Source organism: Oculina patagonica, chromosome 6 (genome assembly GCF_052425735.1).
Source record: "Oculina patagonica isolate OP01 chromosome 6, crgOcupat, whole genome shotgun sequence".
NCBI classification, from domain to species: Eukaryota; Metazoa; Cnidaria; class Anthozoa; order Scleractinia; family Oculinidae; genus Oculina; species Oculina patagonica.
Window position 1 is genome coordinate 7728139 of NC_135763.1, and position 18644 is coordinate 7746782.

Genomic DNA, 18644 nt, shown 5'->3' on the forward strand with positions numbered 1-18644 from the left:
TCATGATACTAATGTTGATTAACATAACGTTCGTAATTTGGCATAGTCCTTTAGTTTTCGTTTTTATAACTTATTTTAAGCTCTTTCTTTTAAAATGTGGCAAGAATTACAAAAATAGCCTCTTAGCCCATTGTGATCTTCTGCTTGGGTGCACCAAACTATAGAAGGCCTTATTATAATACCTTATTACATGACACACTGTGTCGCCAAAATTTAACGATTTTGAAAAATCTGTATTAAGCGGCCCTTTGATTTAGCGAGTTTTCATAAACTTTGGAACATAAGTCGCTTAATTTTTAGCGATTTTTTGAAAAATCGCTAAATTAGCTAAATTAAAGTGTCGCCAACGATTTTTGTAGGTCAGTTTTTTTTCTTGTCGTTATTTAATAGTGTCTTATTTCTCATCTTATATTGACGCCACAAAAAGCCTCACAATTCGATTACCTACAATAATGACTGCACTTTTTCTTTTGTCGTCAGGTCAAAGTAGGCGACAAGGAAGTTGACGTCATGGACGGTTTCCGTCTGTACGTCACCACCAAGCTTGGTAACCCGTCGTACACTCCTGAAGTTAGTGCCAAGACCGCCATTATCGACTTCACGGTCACCATGAGTGGCCTGGAAGATCAGCTGCTTGGAAGAGTAATCTTAACTGAGAAACAGGTAAATGAAACGTTCAGAACTGTAACATTGGTTTCGATAGCTGATCTTTGTATAAATTTTTTCGATATTGTAGTTAGTGTAGACTGGGAGCTAACTGTTTCCTTTGTCGTTGTTTTTGGATTTATAAAGGGTTAACCGCTATCGGATAGAAATATAAATAGCGCTCAATAAATAGAGTATTATTATGGTTGTATTAATATTATTTTATTTCTCCGAGTACTCCTTACCTTCGAGCGTCGAGACCCTGCTGGATGCTCCTAAATCTTATTATTATTAAGTTTCGATCGAGAATATTTATTTCGGTAGATACATTTGAAGACACATTTGTTGCTGTGGTTTTTGGTGTTGTTGTGGTTGTTGTTGCTGAACATTGTTGTTGTTAAGCTCCAAAAAGATAGTTCACTTACCGTCGTATTTTCAACTCTCTTCTCGGTGTTTAGAAATGTAATGAAACATTGTCTTTTCCAACACGAGAAAGAGTTTTTCATCACATTTTCAAACACTCAGAAGAGAGTTGGAAAATCGACGCGCAGCGAAGTATTTTTTTGACGAACTTCGAGGTGTTTGGAAACTGATGAAACACTCTCTCGAGTGTTAAATATTTCTTCTGTATTGAGACTAAAACTACGGAGAAATAAATTCGTAAAAATCTGTGTTAATAAAGATCACATATCCAAAGCACCGTCATGGTTTTGATTTTCTTTGTTTTAACTTGGTTGTTCGTTTAGGAACTAGAGGCCGAGCGCACGAAACTGATGGAAGAAGTGACCGCGAACAAACGCAAAATGCAGGACCTGGAAGACAATCTGCTGTATCGACTGACTAGTACCCAGGGCTCTCTCGTGGAAGATGAGTCGCTTATTCAGGTTCTTAGTACAACTAAATCTACTTCAGAGGAAGTCAGTGAAAAACTGTTGGTTGCCGCAGAGACTGAATTGAAGATCAACACCGCTCGGGAAGAGTACAGACCAGGTCAGTGGTTAGCTAAGAGTTCATTCTTTCGTTTGTTACACTACTTCTGTAGCCATAGTTGCCCCTCTTCGCCCAGGAGTATAAATAGACCATTTCCGAGTTACCCTTTGTCTCTGTTTCAAAATGAGTCTACGTGCGAAACCATTCAAATGAAAATGAGTTTGATTTGCATGAAAAAGGAGCTGTATGTGAAACTCATTTTCATATGAATGGTTTCGCACGTAGACTCGTTTTGAAACAGAGGTAAAGGGTAACTCGAAAATGGCCTATTGTTATCCGTGGGGGAAACATGACAAAAGACTGGGGGAATAAGGTGCAATGGGCTACCTACATCTAAGACGGAAATTGTAGAAGTGCTTCTGGTCGCTTTTTGCTACAACTGTTGAAGTTTAGCGCCGGCACAATCTCATACCCAGAGTCTTCGTTCCCCTTGACCAGCGATCGGGAAGCGAGCGACTCTGGAAAGATCTCGTGAACTTCCGGTTGAATTACACATGCATGGCTCAGTCGAACTCTTTGGTGTTAAACTTCTGGTCATATTTTTAACCAATAAAAATCAGTCTTGCAACGGAACTTTCGGACGTCGCTCGTTGCGTTAAGCTTGCGCAGTAAGGAGCGAGGTACAAGATTGGCACTGGTATTGATAAACTGTCGTCTTTGATACACAGAACTTAAACAAGCTTTTTTACCTTACTGTAGTGCTGTAACATGATCACTGACAAATTTCTTCTCTCCCTCTCCTCCCAGTGGCCACACGAGGCAGTATCCTGTATTTCCTGATTGTCGAGATGTCATACGTGAACGTTATGTACCAGACCTCTCTCAGGCAGTTCCTGGGTTTGTTTGACATCTCAATGGCACGTTCCCAGAAGTCTCCGATTCCCGCCAAACGAATCCAGAACATCATCGATTACTTGACGTTTGAAGTGTTTAGGTACACGACGCGTGGTTTGTACGAAGAACACAAGTTTCTCTTCACTTTGTTGCTGACTTTGAAGATTGATTTGCAAGAGAAAAAGATTCGCCATGACGAATTTAAAGTTCTTATCAAAGGTATGGAAAAAATGTGATGTACTTTGTTCGTTCGTTGGTGCGTTCCTGCGGATTTCGGAAGGGATACGTAACCTCCGCTCTGAATATTGTCCCTGTATGTTTAATTATGATAATATATCATGATTGTGATAATAAACTTAGCTTTAAGGCACTTAACCATTAACGGATCGTTGACTTCACCGAGTCAACGATTACCAAAGCGACTCTTTCCAGACACCAAATTAATTATGATAGCAAATTATGATTATGATAACAAATCTACACCTTTGAGGCTCTGTACCATTAACGGATTGTTGACTTCACCAAGTAAAACGATTACCAAACCCACTTTTCCCAGATCCCAAACCCATTTTTTTTTTGCTCAGTCAATGTTCGAAGTCTCGAAAAGTAAACTTTCGAAATTTGCTAAGGTGGTTAATTATCCTTTTTTAAGATTTTATTTTTACTTTATTTTTTTTTTACACGCCGACGCAGCGAAACAGTGTGTTTAAAACTGATATACTTTTGGTTTGTCTTGTTTTCTTTTTGTTTTTTCTTTTACTCTAAACAACAGCGACAGCTATACGTGCGTTGCAAGTTTCCATTCAGTCAAACGTCCCTCGGTATAAGCCATGCAACAAACTCATCCCCGTGTCCTGTTTAACGGGTTACTGACTGAATACTTGTTTATCCCGTATGACAGGTGGTGCCGCGCTTGATCTCAATGCCGTGGAACCCAAACCAAAGAAGTGGATCTTAGACATGACTTGGTTGAATCTTGTTGAGCTCAGCAAACTGCCTCAATTCACTCAGCTTCTGGGACAGGTGATGTTGAGTTTGTTGTTGTTTGTGATACCTTATTATAGGAAATTAACGATACATATTATTAACGCGAATTTCAAAAATTCGCGTTAATTTTATTGATGTTAACTTTTTTACTATAAGGATTTAACCAGAACTTTTCTTAAATTCGCGTTAATTTTATAACGCGTAAATTTTGTTCGCGTTGCTAAAATGCTTCGTTATATTCCTATAATAAGGTAATGCTAATGATGGCGATGATGAAGTTGTTGTTGTCTGCGTTTGGTCTCACGAGAAAATCTTTGATATGTTAAAAAAAGCGGATCTGAGAAAGACGCCCAGCCTCTACTCTCTTTTCCTTGAGTAGACAAGGAAAGGTCCATTTTCGTCCCCCGCCCATATTCTAGCCAAGAAAAGGCCCTCATCTTCGCTTGCCCGCCCGCCCCTCCCACCCCACCCTGAGCTCCCTTTCTAGTGCCTCTAGATCTGCCACTGTAAAGGGCCATAGTCAATGTGTGTAGTTACGAATTGTTGTTCTTGTTGTTGATCTCAAACATCGATAACTTTGTTAACTGCTATTGAAGAGGGAGAAGTATTCAGGCGGTTGACTGGTTTCCGGGTTTCTCATCCTCTTACAAGTTGTTCTTGGTAGTCCTAAGTTCATTTCCTCGGCCGCATTTTGAAAGTAGCCCACCGTTTAGCCTTCTTTCATTTGGGATTTTTAACGATTTTTCGATATTTTGAAATAGTATTGGACAATGACCTAAAATTAAAAATGTTGACAGTTTTTATTTTGTCTTTGTATTGCTTATCGCAAGAAGTAAACTGTGTAACAATTTACGCGTTTTCCACAGGTTGCAAATATGGAATCTGGTAAAGCTTGGAAGACATGGTTTGACTCTGAAGCGCCAGAGGATACTCCAATACCAGATGGCTACCAGGGCTCTCTCGACACCTTCAGGAAGCTGCTGCTTATCAGGGCCTGGTGCCCAGATCGTACTATCAACCAGGCTCGGCGTTACATCAGTGATTCTATCGGGAAAGAGGTAATGTAGTGATGTAGTACAATTTAGTGCTTTCCTATAAATACTCAATACAAGCAAAACCATACCATACCATACCATACCAAAACCATGCCCAATAGATTTCATTTAAACGATAACTGAATTCATCCACAGTCATGCTAAAAGGTAGGGACTACGTTATACAGCATTATTAACAGAACCACATGGAATTTGCTACTCAATAACTTTCATTTGAATGGCCACACACTAGGGGCAGGGTTCACCCGCAGATTTTAAACTTAGAGTACACTGTAATGAAACGTATGGCACTCGAAAGTTTTGTTGAATGGTTTTCATTTGAAGGATAGCTGTACTGGGCGACCCAAGGTTTGATCCTGGCAGAATAGGGTTCACCTCAATGTAACATTTAGTACTTTTATTTTGACAGTACGCCGAAGGTGTGATTCTTAACTTGGAAAGCATGTGGGAGGAGAGTGACATCAGAACACCAATGATTTGTTTCTTATCAATGGGTTCAGATCCTACAGCTTCCATCGAGGCCTTGGCAAAGAAACAAAGATTAGGTAAACGATCTTGTCCTCGTAAGGGATATTCTAGTGGTAGTCTAATTCCTTAAAACTTTAGTTAATGAAGGCAGCGTTCCCTAAATGACATCTGCTTGAGCTCTAACTAAACTATAAAAAGCAATTTGCAAACTTTTCAACCAACTCAAACCAATCGTTAGCCAAGCTTTTGTTTAGACAAGTGGTTAAGCGACTTAGTTGTACAGGGGATGCTGTGTTTAAAGCACGTATCTTTTTGGAGCCATGTTTATGAAACAAAATGTTTCAACTAGAGCAAACACAGCATAGTTTAGAATCATTATAGGTAAAAGGTTAACAAGTTACCTTTTTACAGCTCGTGGCAGAGGAGTTGATCCCAGGAATATCAAGAATAACTCTAGCTAATGGCAGTGTCTAGGACATAAGCCCGATTGCATGAGACAGGCTTTCTGACCACTCGGGTCATGTTGCCTCCACGCAGACAAGAGCTCACTGTCTCCAAGATGAAGCAAAGTGACCCTAATACGGAAGGGTCTCACAGTCATTCGTGTATGCCGTGCGTATTGTTTTCAAATAAACAGCTTATGAACTCATTCTACCAAAAAAGTAACCTAAGGATGGAATATTCCAGCGCTTTTCCTCCTAGTCAGTTTGAGAAGCTTTATTGAACAATTATTTCACTAAAATGACGCATTATGTAGGGGAAAACTTTCTTTAATAATGGTGATTGTTTCGTATCTCGCACAGACTGCCGGGCCATTTCCATGGGTCAAGGACAAGAGGTGCATGCTCGACGTTTATTGGCGCAGTTCATGAACGAGGGAGGCTGGGTACTTCTACAGAACTGTCACTTGGGACTTAACTTCATGGACGAGTTGTTAGAGACGGTATGACTAGAATTGTTTTGTCTTTTCAATCCTAAACTTGAAATACTAATTCTCCTTTCACATTTCTATACATTTCTTTCAATGTTCGTTCTCAGAATTTTATAGTGCATCAATGAAACGTCTAGTAGATAATGTGGTGTTTGTTGTGATGTTTCTCGTCACCTTTCTGTTTGACAATGCAGTGATATTGTGGAGAGAAATTAGGTGCAGATTACGCTTGCGAATTAAAACAGAAGACTTCGGTCGGGGCACTTTTACACGGTAGTCATTTTTTTTTAAGCATAAGCCGTCGTTGTATTTTTATATACGTTTTTTCTTTTCTTTACAAACGAAAGCGCACTAGCGTGTGAAATAATTCTAACCTAAAACTTTAAACGTGTGGAATTTTGGTCGGTGTAACGTAGAGCACAAATAAGCATTGTACTAAAACCGAAAAAAGTGAAGTTTTTTAAAATCAAATTGGGAAACATAAGCAATTGTAGCAATTCCCGGTTTCAGACCGTTATTCAGATTAAATCATGCAAACACTCGTCAACACTCAATTTTTTTTTTCATGTTAATCCACATTATTCTAGATGCAATCAGTTCAAGAGTTTGGCTCTATATAAAGGCAATTTCTTCTTGTGATCACATCTTAATTCTCATGACCTTTAAGCTCGGCTTCCTGGTAATATTGTAGGGAGAAGTTTCAAGCTTATCACGTAGTTTATATTTTTTTTTATTTTTCAGATCACGACAACTGAGAATGTCAACGAAAAGTTCCGTCTGTGGATAACAACTGAAGTTCATCCTAAATTCCCAATCACTCTTCTCCAGTCCTCCATCAAGTTTACTAACGAACCCCCGCAGGGAATCAAGGCGGGCCTGAAGAGAACGTATGCTGGAATCACACAGGTTTGACAGAATGAATGTTTTCAGTTTCAGTTACCTGAAGGGAAGTTAAAATTACGTGAATTCAATTGTTATTCTTGATCAAATGTACAATTTTTACTGGGGATGAAAGAGGAAAATATGTCTCTTTTTTTCACCCTTCATGTTAAACAACAACAAAAAATCCGATATTATTTTAAGTGCCACATCCTTGTAGGAGAACCAATAGCATTTAACACTGCGGGACAAAATGTAGTTTCCTCATGCAGGAAGCGTTTTCTTGTGCGGTCCCCTCGGCCAACAAAAATGTTAATATTGAGATCGTTATCGGCTTGAGGGAAATGGTCAGGGAAAGTTAAATTCTTGAAGGTGTAACACCGCTGATTTGATACAATTGATGGCTGGAAGAAACATTTCAGGTCAATGTGTTCTCAGCGATGTTTTTTTGGAAGTGGAGGCTAGAGGCCGCTACTATATCTGACATTTTGTATATATTTGGTGAGGGAAATTTTATTTTTATCAAGGAAAAGTCAGGGAATTTTAAAAATTTGATGTCTGTGGCAGCCATAAACAGAGTTTTAATTCATAGCAATGCATTTTTTCGTAGGATCAACTCGATGTGACTAACATGCCTCAGTGGAAACCAATGCTTTACGCGACAGCATTCCTGCACACAATTGTTCAGGAGCGACGTAAGTTTGGCCCGCTGGGATGGAATATCCCGTACGAATTCAACTCCGCTGATTTGACGGCTTCTGTGCAGTTTATTCAAAATCATCTTGACGACATCGATCCAAAGGCGGTGAGTTGTGTTCTGTACTTAGCTAATTGATTTTATTATTCATTCAAAATACTTCTCCGTTTCTGATTGGCTTTCAATCCCCGGCTACTTCCACCTTACCGGCTACCGCCGACCAAATTTGGAAGAAGGTTCTATTATACGACGATTGACGTCCTACATCAAAAAATTAACCGATCGCAACCTCGTTCCCACGGCATTAATCATAAGTTTAAAAAAAAGAAAAAATAAGCAAGTCCCATAAATAGTTTACACAAGTGGACTAGTGCAGGGACTTTCCCTCGTGTGTTCCGAACTTTAAGAATGACACCTGACCTTTATATTGCTACAACACGGAGATTTCGCAGATTTTTGGTCTAAACTGTTCTGAAATTGGTGGTGGGAAACTAAACCCGTGAAAAACATCGTTGAACATCTAAAAAAAGATATAACCTTAATTTGCGGATAGAAGTCAATCCACCGCTGTGAATATCGATTTTTTGAAGACGCGCGGAAACAGTTTGAAAAATTAAGCCTTGATTTTAGAAGTTGCAGTCCATTTCCATCCGAGACAACCCGCAGCCAAAGACGCTCGTTAACAGTTTCAGTGCTCTAAAATAGCTTATTTGAATAAAAATGGGCCATTATTTTTAGGTTTCCTACGACACGAATATAAATTTTTATTTTGGTGACAAAGCCTCTTTGATCTAACACATTTTTTCCTTTCCCCCTCCCTCTAGGGTGTGTCGTGGGTTACGGTACATTACATGCTTGGTGAGGTTCAGTACGGTGGCCGTGTTACAGACGACTTTGACAAACGCCTACTCAACACATTCGCCCGCGTGTGGTTTAGCCAGGAAATGTTTAAAGATACCTTTAAGTTCTATCAAGGTTATAATATTCCTCGCTGCGCGCAGATTGCAGACTTCAGAGCTCACATAGATGAGATGCCGTTGTCGGACTCTCCAGAGGTAAGTGGATATAGTCAGGACAAAGCATACCATCTTTTGTTGGATCTTGACAAAGTGCGAGCCATTTTAACTAACAGTGCGGTTAGCCTTGATAGCACTTTGGTTAACCTTGATAGCACTCCATAAACTTAGCCTAAGTTAGCTAAGGTAGTGTTTGTTTATCCTGTTTAGTGGAGTTAGCGATTTCTAGGTTGCATGGCTCGTTTGATGACTTGCAAGGGAATAGCACTCGGTTAGCCAAAATGGCACTTCGGTTAGCTTAAGCTTAGCCTGAATTTCAGATCTCACCAGACCGCATTAGCGGTCGATTCTTTCAGAATCTCGGAAGCAGGCAACCAGAGAGGGAGGTCTGAAATTCAGGCTAGCTTGAGCTACAATTGTAGCTTAGAAAGCTTGCGGTTAGCCTTACTATGCGGATTAGGGATTCTCGCTCGCAGGGCTCACTGGCTAGCACTTTGTCCACACTCTGTTGTAAATGGCACAGGCCGCGCGACAAGTCCAGCATTTAATGCGTAAAATTTTGCGCCTTGAATTTTTGCAGCGATTTTTCTGCTATCGCGGTGCGTATGCACAGTTTGGGTGGATACAACCCGTACTAGTGTGACTGAATCACTTTACAGCTTAGTAAACAATTTGAATTACAGGGTTGACACAGGTCAAGAAATGGTCAGGGAAAAATAAAATTCTTCAAGGCCAGGGAAAAGTCAAGGAATGTTATTTTGAGTCAGGGAAAACTGACATATTACAGTAAAGAAAAGTCAGGAAAAATTGAAATTATATCACCACTAATGTAATGCTATTGAAGGCTGGAAGAAATATTTCAGGTCAATGGGATCTCAGCGATGTTTTTTTTTTCTTTTGGAAATGGAGGTTGGAGGCTACAACTATATCTGACATTTTACATTTTTTGGTCTGGGAAATTTGTTTTTTATCAGGGACAAGTCATGGAATTTTAAAAACTGGTAGCTGTGGCAACCATGAATTTCTACATAATAATTTCTGCTGTCCTGGTTGTTTCTCTTAAGGTGTTTGGTCTACATTCGAACGCTGATATCACATATCAAACGAAAACCACTTCGGATGTGTTGGAGACCATTGTCAACATTCAGCCGAAGGACAGCTCCGGCGGATCAGGAGAAACCCGTGAATCGCTTGTGGCACGCCAAGCTACCGAGATGTTGGAAAAGTTACCCGCGGATTACGTTCCTTTCGAGGTTAGGATACTGTTTTAGTTCATTAGCAAGTAGCAATACTCCTGGTCGCTTTACGATAAACGGCAAACATGAACCGTCTAGTGACTTAAATCAAAGAGAATTTAAAATAAACATCTCAAAGCGATTATATCGTGAGACAAACGAATAAACGTTCAAAATAGTGTAATTGTAGTCAGGGGATGACATAGTTTGTTAAAGGTTTGTCGCTGACTGTGTTTTGATGTTATTTTTCAAGACGTTTCGGCTATCGCTTCATCAGGCCTTCATCAGTTAAAAAATCAAAGCTTTCACACTCGATTTAAAAAGGCAACACGTTAGCGCGCTTTAAAAATAACGTGTAAAAGTTTGAAAGTAAGGAACGTTTATTCCTATCTTACACCACGATGAACCAGGGCTCGAGACTAACTTTTTTGCTAACTAGCCAAGTGGCTAGTGTCACCTTTCATTCTACTAGCCAAAACTGATTTTCTACTAGCCAGAATTTTCAAGTAGAGTTTTTTTCTTTTACCATGAGGTGGGAGGAAGGGAGGTGGGGGGAAGAAATATACTTTAACTTATAATATCTAGACATGCAGACACGACTTCATCAGGTATCCACCTTTATCCGGAGTATGTTTTTGTGTTTTTTTGTTTTTGTTTGCCTCGTTCTTTCGGCTTCCACCTGCACTAAATACCCACGGATGTCCATAACATGCGCGTCGTGTCCAATTATACTACATTGTGTTGCTTCCAATCACATGTGCGTCACATACTGGAAGTCATCGAAAGAAATCCTTCTTAAAAATAGTCACCAAATGCAAATTTTTAGTCGCCAGATTGTAATATCAAATAGGGACTAGTTTAAAAGTGTTTAAAATCATTTGTAGGAATTTTATCCAAAAAAGGACTGAATACAAAGGACTGAAAAACAAAATAGTCTTATCACAAGGTTTAAAACAAATACTAACTTTGTGGCAAACGTAAGGAACCGCGAGGAACGTCGAAGGATTTGTTTTATTTTACACAGGGCCCCCGTTGATACCAGTCCTGCGACTGAAGGGGTCACCCTGTTAAAATATCGATTATTATTATTATTATTATTATTATTATTATTAAATCAACATGGCGGATAGCGATGTAAACATGAGACACAATCCATAGGCATACCTGACGTAGTCAATACTCAAGGGTTTGCAATGCATTTTAGGGCGATTTCTAACACGGCAAGTTTTCAGAAGTTTGAGAATCTAGTACGTCAAAGGAAAACGATGGATCGACTTCTATTCTCTATTTGAATGTTTTAGAAGCAAAGGTCAATACAGAGAGATGTAATCGACATTCTGGCGACTAAACCCGAATTTTTAGTCGCCAAGGATGAAGTAGTCGCAATTTCAGGCCCTGCAGCCATCATCGCCGATCAACGTTACGGTGATTAAGTTATGCTTCAATGATTTTAGCAGAAACAATTTCCCGTTATTCGCCGCCTTCCTCATGAAAAAGGCTTCTGAAGATCTCTGAAAAAAGTTACTCTAGCGGTTTGTTCGCTTTTCAATACCTTAGCATGTACACATTTTTTATTACGTCAGTAGTTTACTTCTTAGTTCTATTCTCTCAGAGACGACTTTGATAAATGCAGTTTCTTTGCACTAATGCCTGAAATTTTCACTAGCCAAAATGGCTAGTGAAAAACCTACTAGCCAAAACTGCATTTTTACTTGCCTTTGGCTAGTTGGCTACCGTTAGTCTCGAGCCCTGATGAACAATAGTCACATCTTTAATGACAATTTGAAAAGACTTTATTTTTTATTGAATAGCGTTTATAAATGCGTTAGCTGCATTAATCTTCTTACTCTTACTCGTTAATAGATGCGTTAATCTGCTTACTCTTTAAAACCCGACAGGTGAAAGCACGTCTGCAGAAAATGGGTGCATTAACGTCGATGAACATTTTTCTTCGTCAAGAGATTGACCGAATGCAGAGGGTAATATCAGCGGTCAGGACCACACTGGTGGACCTTAAACTGGCCATAGACGGCACCATTATCATGAGTGAGAACTTGAAGGACGCTTTGGACAATATCTATGACGCTCGAGTACCCGCCTTGTGGAAAAAGGTATTCTTACTTTGTAACACCCAGATCGTGTTCAACGGGTACAAGCATTTAAACCGCTACCAGTTTTGGTGGACATGGTTGAAGTTTTCCAACAGAAAACTTTTCCAACCGTTGTTGGTTCTGGGATCAATCTTTTTGGGTTGATTAGGATTTTTCGTGTTCTATTGAGAATATCATTTTCGGTTGGTCAGATTGAAAGACTCGTAACTCGTTTCAACTAACAACGATTAGAAAAGTATTCTTAGTATTGAAAAAAACACTGCATTCAAATCAACCATATCAGTGATACTGGTCAACAAAAGTGCTTAACTAAATGAACCGGGAACATTTTATCCCCACTAAAACACGCTGAAAACCAACCAACTCAACGAACTAAAAACCTTCGATCCCGACCTTAGATTGTCTTCGTACAGATCATAACAGCACCAATCTTTGAATTTTTTATAAAATATATTTTTTTATATTTTCAGATTTCCTGGGACTCGACCACTCTGGGTTTCTGGTTTACGGAGCTGATCGAGCGGAACAATCAATTCTCGTCGTGGCTGTTTGATGGGAGGCCCAGTGCATTCTGGATGACTGGTTTCTTCAACCCTCAGGTTTGTGTTGCATGTAGACTTGCCCCAAGTCGCTCGTTTTTTCTTTGCATCTATAGTTACTTAAATAAAATTGCTTTGAAATCAAGCGCGTAAGACCACTTGAGTATAATCACCTTTGAAATCGCGCGCGAGGGATCGCGCGGGATTCATTTCTGTGAACGCGTACGCAAAGGAAAACAAATGACACTCCGCCACGATCCTCCGCCATTTTGTTTCTCATGCCCGCGCGCGCCCTCCGTTTCCGTATCCAGCGGTCTCCTGCGAATCTAACGAGCGACTTGGAGAAAGTCTATGTTGCATGGTGTTTGTTGCTCTTAAGTCAAATCTGATACATGGACATTCCAAATCACTTAAGGAACTTCTGGGAGTCTAAGTCCATGGTTTAAGCGCTAGGGTTTTTGGGATCGTTTGAAAGCTTCTATGAGCAAGTGTTGGTACACACAAGGGGACTAGTCCTGGGGAAAAAGTCCCATCGTGTGAACTACACATTTTCGTCAAAAAATCTAGTCGCAGCGACCAAAACTTTGTCCCCGCGAGAGTCCCACAAATTCAAACCAATTTTAATTCGTGGGACTAGTCGCAGGGACTAGTGCCATGAAATTTTGCTTGTTCCCTCGTGTGTACTGTTGTGCGACTTGTCTCTGCGACCAAAACAAAAATCCATTAATCAAAAACCAAATCGGTCCGTCCCTGCGACTAGTCGCTTTGTGTGAAACGCTACAGAGGACTTATTCCTGCGACTAGTTGCACGCTAATAGGCGTGACTAGTGCATTCTTGTGTGGTGTGCGTGTTTAGTGTTTGTTCCCTGCAACTAGTCCCCTCGTGTGTGCTGACCTTAAAAGTTTTAACTTCAATTAGCTTTACTTTAGAATTTAGTTGAATTTAGGACCGAGTAATTATTCATTTTGTTTGTCACTTGTCTGTGACATGAAAAATTTGCACCGACTTGCATGCACACTTGATCCCGATCAAAGTGAACGCAGTAGACACAAGTTTCAACATTAATGCTGCTTTTTATGGAGTTACACGTTATGTCGTTGTTAATATTTGTTTTATCTTGTTTACTGCAGGGTTTTCTGACAGCCATGAGACAAGAGATTACGCGTGCGCACAAAGGCTGGGCCCTCGACAACGTAGCACTTGCCAATGACGTCACCAAGATGATGAAAGAGGATGTGTCGTCATCGCCGGCAGAAGGTGTCTATGTGCATGGCCTGTTCCTGGATGGCGCTGGATGGGATCGACGAAACTGCAGGCTCACGGAGCCTTCTCCAAAAGTTCTGTTTACTGCTCTTCCGGTGGTGCATATCTACGCCGTGAATACTGCTGCTGTGGTCAAAGACTCGAAAGACAACAAAGATGCACTCAAATTTTACGAGTGTCCTGTTTACAAGAAGCCGAGACGTACGGACTTGACGTACATTTTCTGCCTAAACCTCAAGACTTCACAACATCCTGATCACTGGATTCTACGTGGTGTCGCCTTGTTGTGTGACACAAAGTAGTGTTGTGTGACAATCATTTCCATCTGATGTTTATAATGCGTGACAGACAACTATTGTGTTCATTTTTACAACATTTTTTAATTCGTGTCGAAAAAAAGGTTAATGTATCGTTGGTGCTTCTTAAGCTAAAAAGCAAATGTGTTTAACTGGTGCGTGGAATGGTTTATAAGTTATATTTTGTTAAATACCCGCAAAGTTTGTTAAACATTAAGTGTTTCTAGAATTTATTTTTGTGTAACAATGTAAAAAATTGGTTTATACTGGTTCGTAGTTATTCAGCGACTGATAATATAATGAATTAACCAGGTGTGCTCGGTAATAGCAAAACCTGTGTGCATTAGATTCTTAGAATTGGGCAGATGAACAAAGAGTGAATTAATTTATATTTATGGTAAAAGGAGTGTGAATGGAAATAAACATAGCTGTATGAACATTTCAATGGTTTCTTGTTGTATCTCACAGACTGTCGGTATTACTTTTCATTGCAAGGGTCCGGAATTTGTCTACCTTTCGAAAACCAATTAAAAAGGGAGAGAGGTAGGGAGGGGCCATTGACTGATAACACTTAACTGATTGGTAGTTTAACGTGCAAAAACGTGGACTCACATTTTTCTAATTTTGAATGCAAGTTTGATACTGGAGTTCAAGACCGCAAAAAAAAATTAGTAAAAATTACATGAAAGCCCCTAAACCCCCAGCAAGCGATACTTCGAGAAAAAAGCTCGCGTCACCTTGGTTAAAAGGGTTGGCTGCAAAACAGTCAATATAAGGGCGAATTCGTTCGGCGAAACTCGTCTCCGGTAAAAGGGACGAGCAGGGAAATTTAGGAAGTTAGCTTGTTATGTCTCGAACTTTCCGTGAAAATGAGGCAAACATCTTTTGAAAGACAGTCTGCATATTTAATTAAGATAAAAAGATAAGATAAAAAACTTTATTTAAGTGTCAAAACCTTAGCCTGGAAAATAATACCATACTAATATATATATAAGTCATATAAAAATGTTATTACAATCTATGATATAGAAAAATGTTTAAATCTTAATTGTTAAAAAAAAAAAAGAAAATAATAATAATAATAATAATAATGACTTGACTCGAGAGGCACTATGTGCAGCATAGGATGCATCCCTTACAGCCGTTGTCGATTAAGCGAGTTATATCCGTTTTGCGAATACGGTTTGTAAAAGCCTGCAGTGTCTTGGCTGATCTGTCAGCCGTAGAAAGTTTGCCCCATAGTTTGGGTCCTACATAACACAAAGATTGCTTTCCATAAGTAACAGTGTTTTATCTAGGAGTAGAAAAATCTGATTGTCTCAGGTTAATAGTAAATGTATTCACGACCATTGTTCCCCAAAAACAGTGAGGGTCACAGCTACGTTTTAAGTCGCCGAAATGTTCCACAAAGAGGGGTAGAAGGTTTAGCAAATAATTCACTTTCGTCCCGATTCAAAGCAAAACAATTGAATAACAAGAGAATAATAGGCATTAAACACTACACAAAGAGCAGAACCGGTTTGGAAAATTTAAATACCCCACTGATTGGGCTTCACATATGAACTGTTACTCCAAAACAGTTTAACTATGATCTATTGTATAAGATTAAAATCTCTTGGGCAGCACATTAATTCGTGAAGTAGCTCTCGACATCCTAACTTCATTTCCAAGCTTGAAAAACGAAGATCGAGGGGACAATCACCTTCCATGGCGGCAAGGGGAACAGCAGAAATGCCCTTAATTAATAATTTACGTCATAGTTTACGTGAATTTCAAAACAATCTAAACATAACAACAACTGAGTTAACAGGCAGCTTGGGTACGTTTTCTGTAAACTATGAAGATTTTTACAAAAATCCATGAAGCAGTCGAGTGACACGCTCAGACATCTGCAACCAATGATAGACTTATCATTTTCAAGCTTAGAAATCGCGAATCGAGGGATCTTTCACCTTCCGTGGCGGGAAACAGAAAAACAAAAAATCCTTTCATTAGTAATGGGCGTTACCCGATGCAAATTTCAAAACAATGACGCACATTTCAAAACAATCGGCGATATTAAAAATAAAGGGAAAACCAGTAATACCCTTAATTAATTTGACGAATGTCATTGATTGAAATTTCGAAACACTCGTGTAGAAGCAATAGCAAAGTAAACAGCCATTTTGCACGCAATCTTTTAATCAATGAAAACAATCTATACTGTGGAGGTATTACAGCAATCCATGAAGCAGTTGACAGACACCCTCAGAGATCTGGAAAATCAGGCGCGGTGATAGACTTCATTTTCAAACTTGGAAATCGAGAATCGAGGGAACGTCCAACTTGCGTGGCGGCAAGGGGAACAGCAGAAATGTCCTTAATTAATAATTTACGTCATTATTTACGCGAATTTCAAAACAATCTAAACATAGCAACAGCAAAGTTTTACAGCAGGCAGCTTGGGGCGCGCTTTCTGTAAACTATAGAGGAATCACAGTATTCCATGCAGCAGTTCACACCCTTAACACCCTTAGATATCTGGAAACCATAAGGAAGAAAAAACTCACACAATGTCAGATCAGGACTGTTAATTTCTAGGCTTGAAAAGTCAAGGGAAAATAGGTTCAATGGATGGAAAAGGAAAATTCCGTCACAGTACTACCCAATGTACGTTATTTCGGCTCCCTTTCAACAGTTTTCACCTATAAATTGCGATATACGTAGCAGTTTCGATGTTTTCTGTTCATCATTGAATGCGATAACGAACTATGGAGGCTCAACAGCAGTGCGCGAAGCAGATGAAGGACCAGCAGACTCAAACATGTGACGGATGGAATGAAGCTACAAAAACTGTCAGAGCAGACGAACAAAAGTCTGGAATGGATCCACAAGCTACTACTACAAGACTGAGTGACATCCAAACAAAACCGAGCAACTATCGGCTGTACATGAGCGATAGAGTGATGTGCGAAGGGGCGAAGAAACTGTCGCCAGAAGAGTTGGCCGCACTGGAGATCGACATCTTCAAGCCACTGGATTTCTACGGGATATTATTAAACAGGTTCAAAGACAGCAGTAACGGAAGGATAATCAGTAACATCCAAGAGCTATAAATGCTTGTAAAATCTTCAGCGCCACAAAAAGTGTTAGATCCGGCTGTTATGTAATAATCGATTAATGCGTCGCACTCCAATGGCGCTATTGCAGTAACTTCAAAATGTAAATCGCTTATCCAAAGCAAAGCACTAAAAGGTGGATTTTTCGCTGCGCACCGATACAGTTAAAAAGATTGTTTTAACTATATTGTCGGTAAAAAGTATTAAAGAATTTTCTTTGGCACAACGGATTCTTTTTCTGTTAAGGTTTTTTAAATACCAAATCGGTTACCGTAATTTAGTTAAAAGCAATTTCTATTTGTATAACAATGTTTTAATTGTCAGGGCCTTTCCACTTTTCTTTAATTACCTTATGGTTACCGTAAGCACAAAGTATGTTTGAACTCTCGTTGTTTTTTTTGTTGTTGTTGTTGTTGTTGGAACTCGCCCCTTCCTCCCCCGGGGACTTTGCTTTCAGACGACGTAAACGCCAATCTTATACACTTAGTTTTTTTTTTATGAATTATATCAAAGTGGAAAAAGGAATATTTTCAAGATAAAGTGCGCCGTGGTGGAGTCGAACCCGAGTCGTCCGGCTTAAGGTCGTTGCCCTGTATTGCATTGCGCATTCTTTCTGCGCAGAATTTTACGCGTAATTTGCGCGCGCACATAAACAAAATGGCAGTTTTTTTCTATGCGGCCAGATAACTAGATATCGTGTTACCTTCACAAATATAGAGAGCTAACCGTAAACAAGCTAACCAAAGTGCATAGTATATTAAACTAACCGGAACCGCAGTGTATAGAAGGCTAATCGGTTACTAGTTACCAGTCGATGACCGTAAGTGGCGGCCATCTTTCAATCTGACGTTGTAATATGTAAGAAAAAAAATCGTTGTGTTGCTCGGAGATTGAGCCTTAAATTTCATGGAGTGATTTCTAAAGGCTGTTTCTCATATGATCGCCCCGACCGTTGCTATAGCATCAATCGTTTTGCATCTACTGAGACGATCGTAGGCGATGGAAGCGAGTGGAAGCGATCATGGGGTTCTCATATGATCGTCCCGATCGTCTGGTATGAGCAGAGACCTACGAAATACAATCATTTTAGCCATAGATCAAGCACAGTGACAACCTTCAATGTAAGAGCAAAACGTGTGGCCTCCTATCTTCCTGGTTATTGCAGTTTTACGGCAAAGAAGGGAAAGAGAAGCCAGAAGGATTAAACACGGGCGATCCAAGCGATCGTTATCGCCCCAATCGCCGTAGACGTCAGCAATCGTCTGTGTAAGCGAGCGTCTGTGTAAGACGCAAGAAAACGTTTTGAAGTGAGAGAGGCGATAGAAACGATCGGGGCGATTATATGAGAACCAGGCTAAACAAAGTACATTCTTAATCCTGTAACAGACGATCACTGGAGTTGTTGAATTTTGTCATTCAACTTGTTGAGCACGTATCCGATCTCTCAGAATAGGTACTTGGAAAAAGCTGTGTTCACATTAATGCCCACCGTGAATAGTACTCAGGCACCAAGCCTCTCTCGTCCATTCTTTGAAAACAAATACAAGTCTATACCAAAAAATAAGTTGGGGGAATCAAAATATTCGACAAGTTAGTTTC

General features: G+C 39.8%; 1 protein-coding gene across 1 annotated transcript in view; it reads left to right on the forward strand.

Annotated features, from left to right (window-relative positions):
* Positions 1-14392, forward strand: part of LOC144658450 (dynein axonemal heavy chain 5-like) — a 78829-nt gene extending 64437 nt beyond the window's left edge. The window contains exons 81-94 of the mRNA XM_078518851.1: positions 481-663; positions 1392-1635; positions 2383-2688; positions 3371-3492; positions 4323-4514; positions 4921-5056; positions 5783-5922; positions 6652-6816; positions 7400-7594; positions 8311-8541; positions 9567-9755; positions 11636-11848; positions 12319-12447; positions 13519-14392. Coding sequence (XP_078374977.1) covers positions 481-663; positions 1392-1635; positions 2383-2688; positions 3371-3492; positions 4323-4514; positions 4921-5056; positions 5783-5922; positions 6652-6816; positions 7400-7594; positions 8311-8541; positions 9567-9755; positions 11636-11848; positions 12319-12447; positions 13519-13953 — 2880 coding nt within the window. The 3' untranslated portion in view covers positions 13954-14392. The remainder of the gene's footprint in view (positions 1-480; positions 664-1391; positions 1636-2382; positions 2689-3370; positions 3493-4322; positions 4515-4920; positions 5057-5782; positions 5923-6651; positions 6817-7399; positions 7595-8310; positions 8542-9566; positions 9756-11635; positions 11849-12318; positions 12448-13518) is intronic.
* The last annotated feature ends 4252 nt before the right edge of the window (positions 14393-18644 follow it).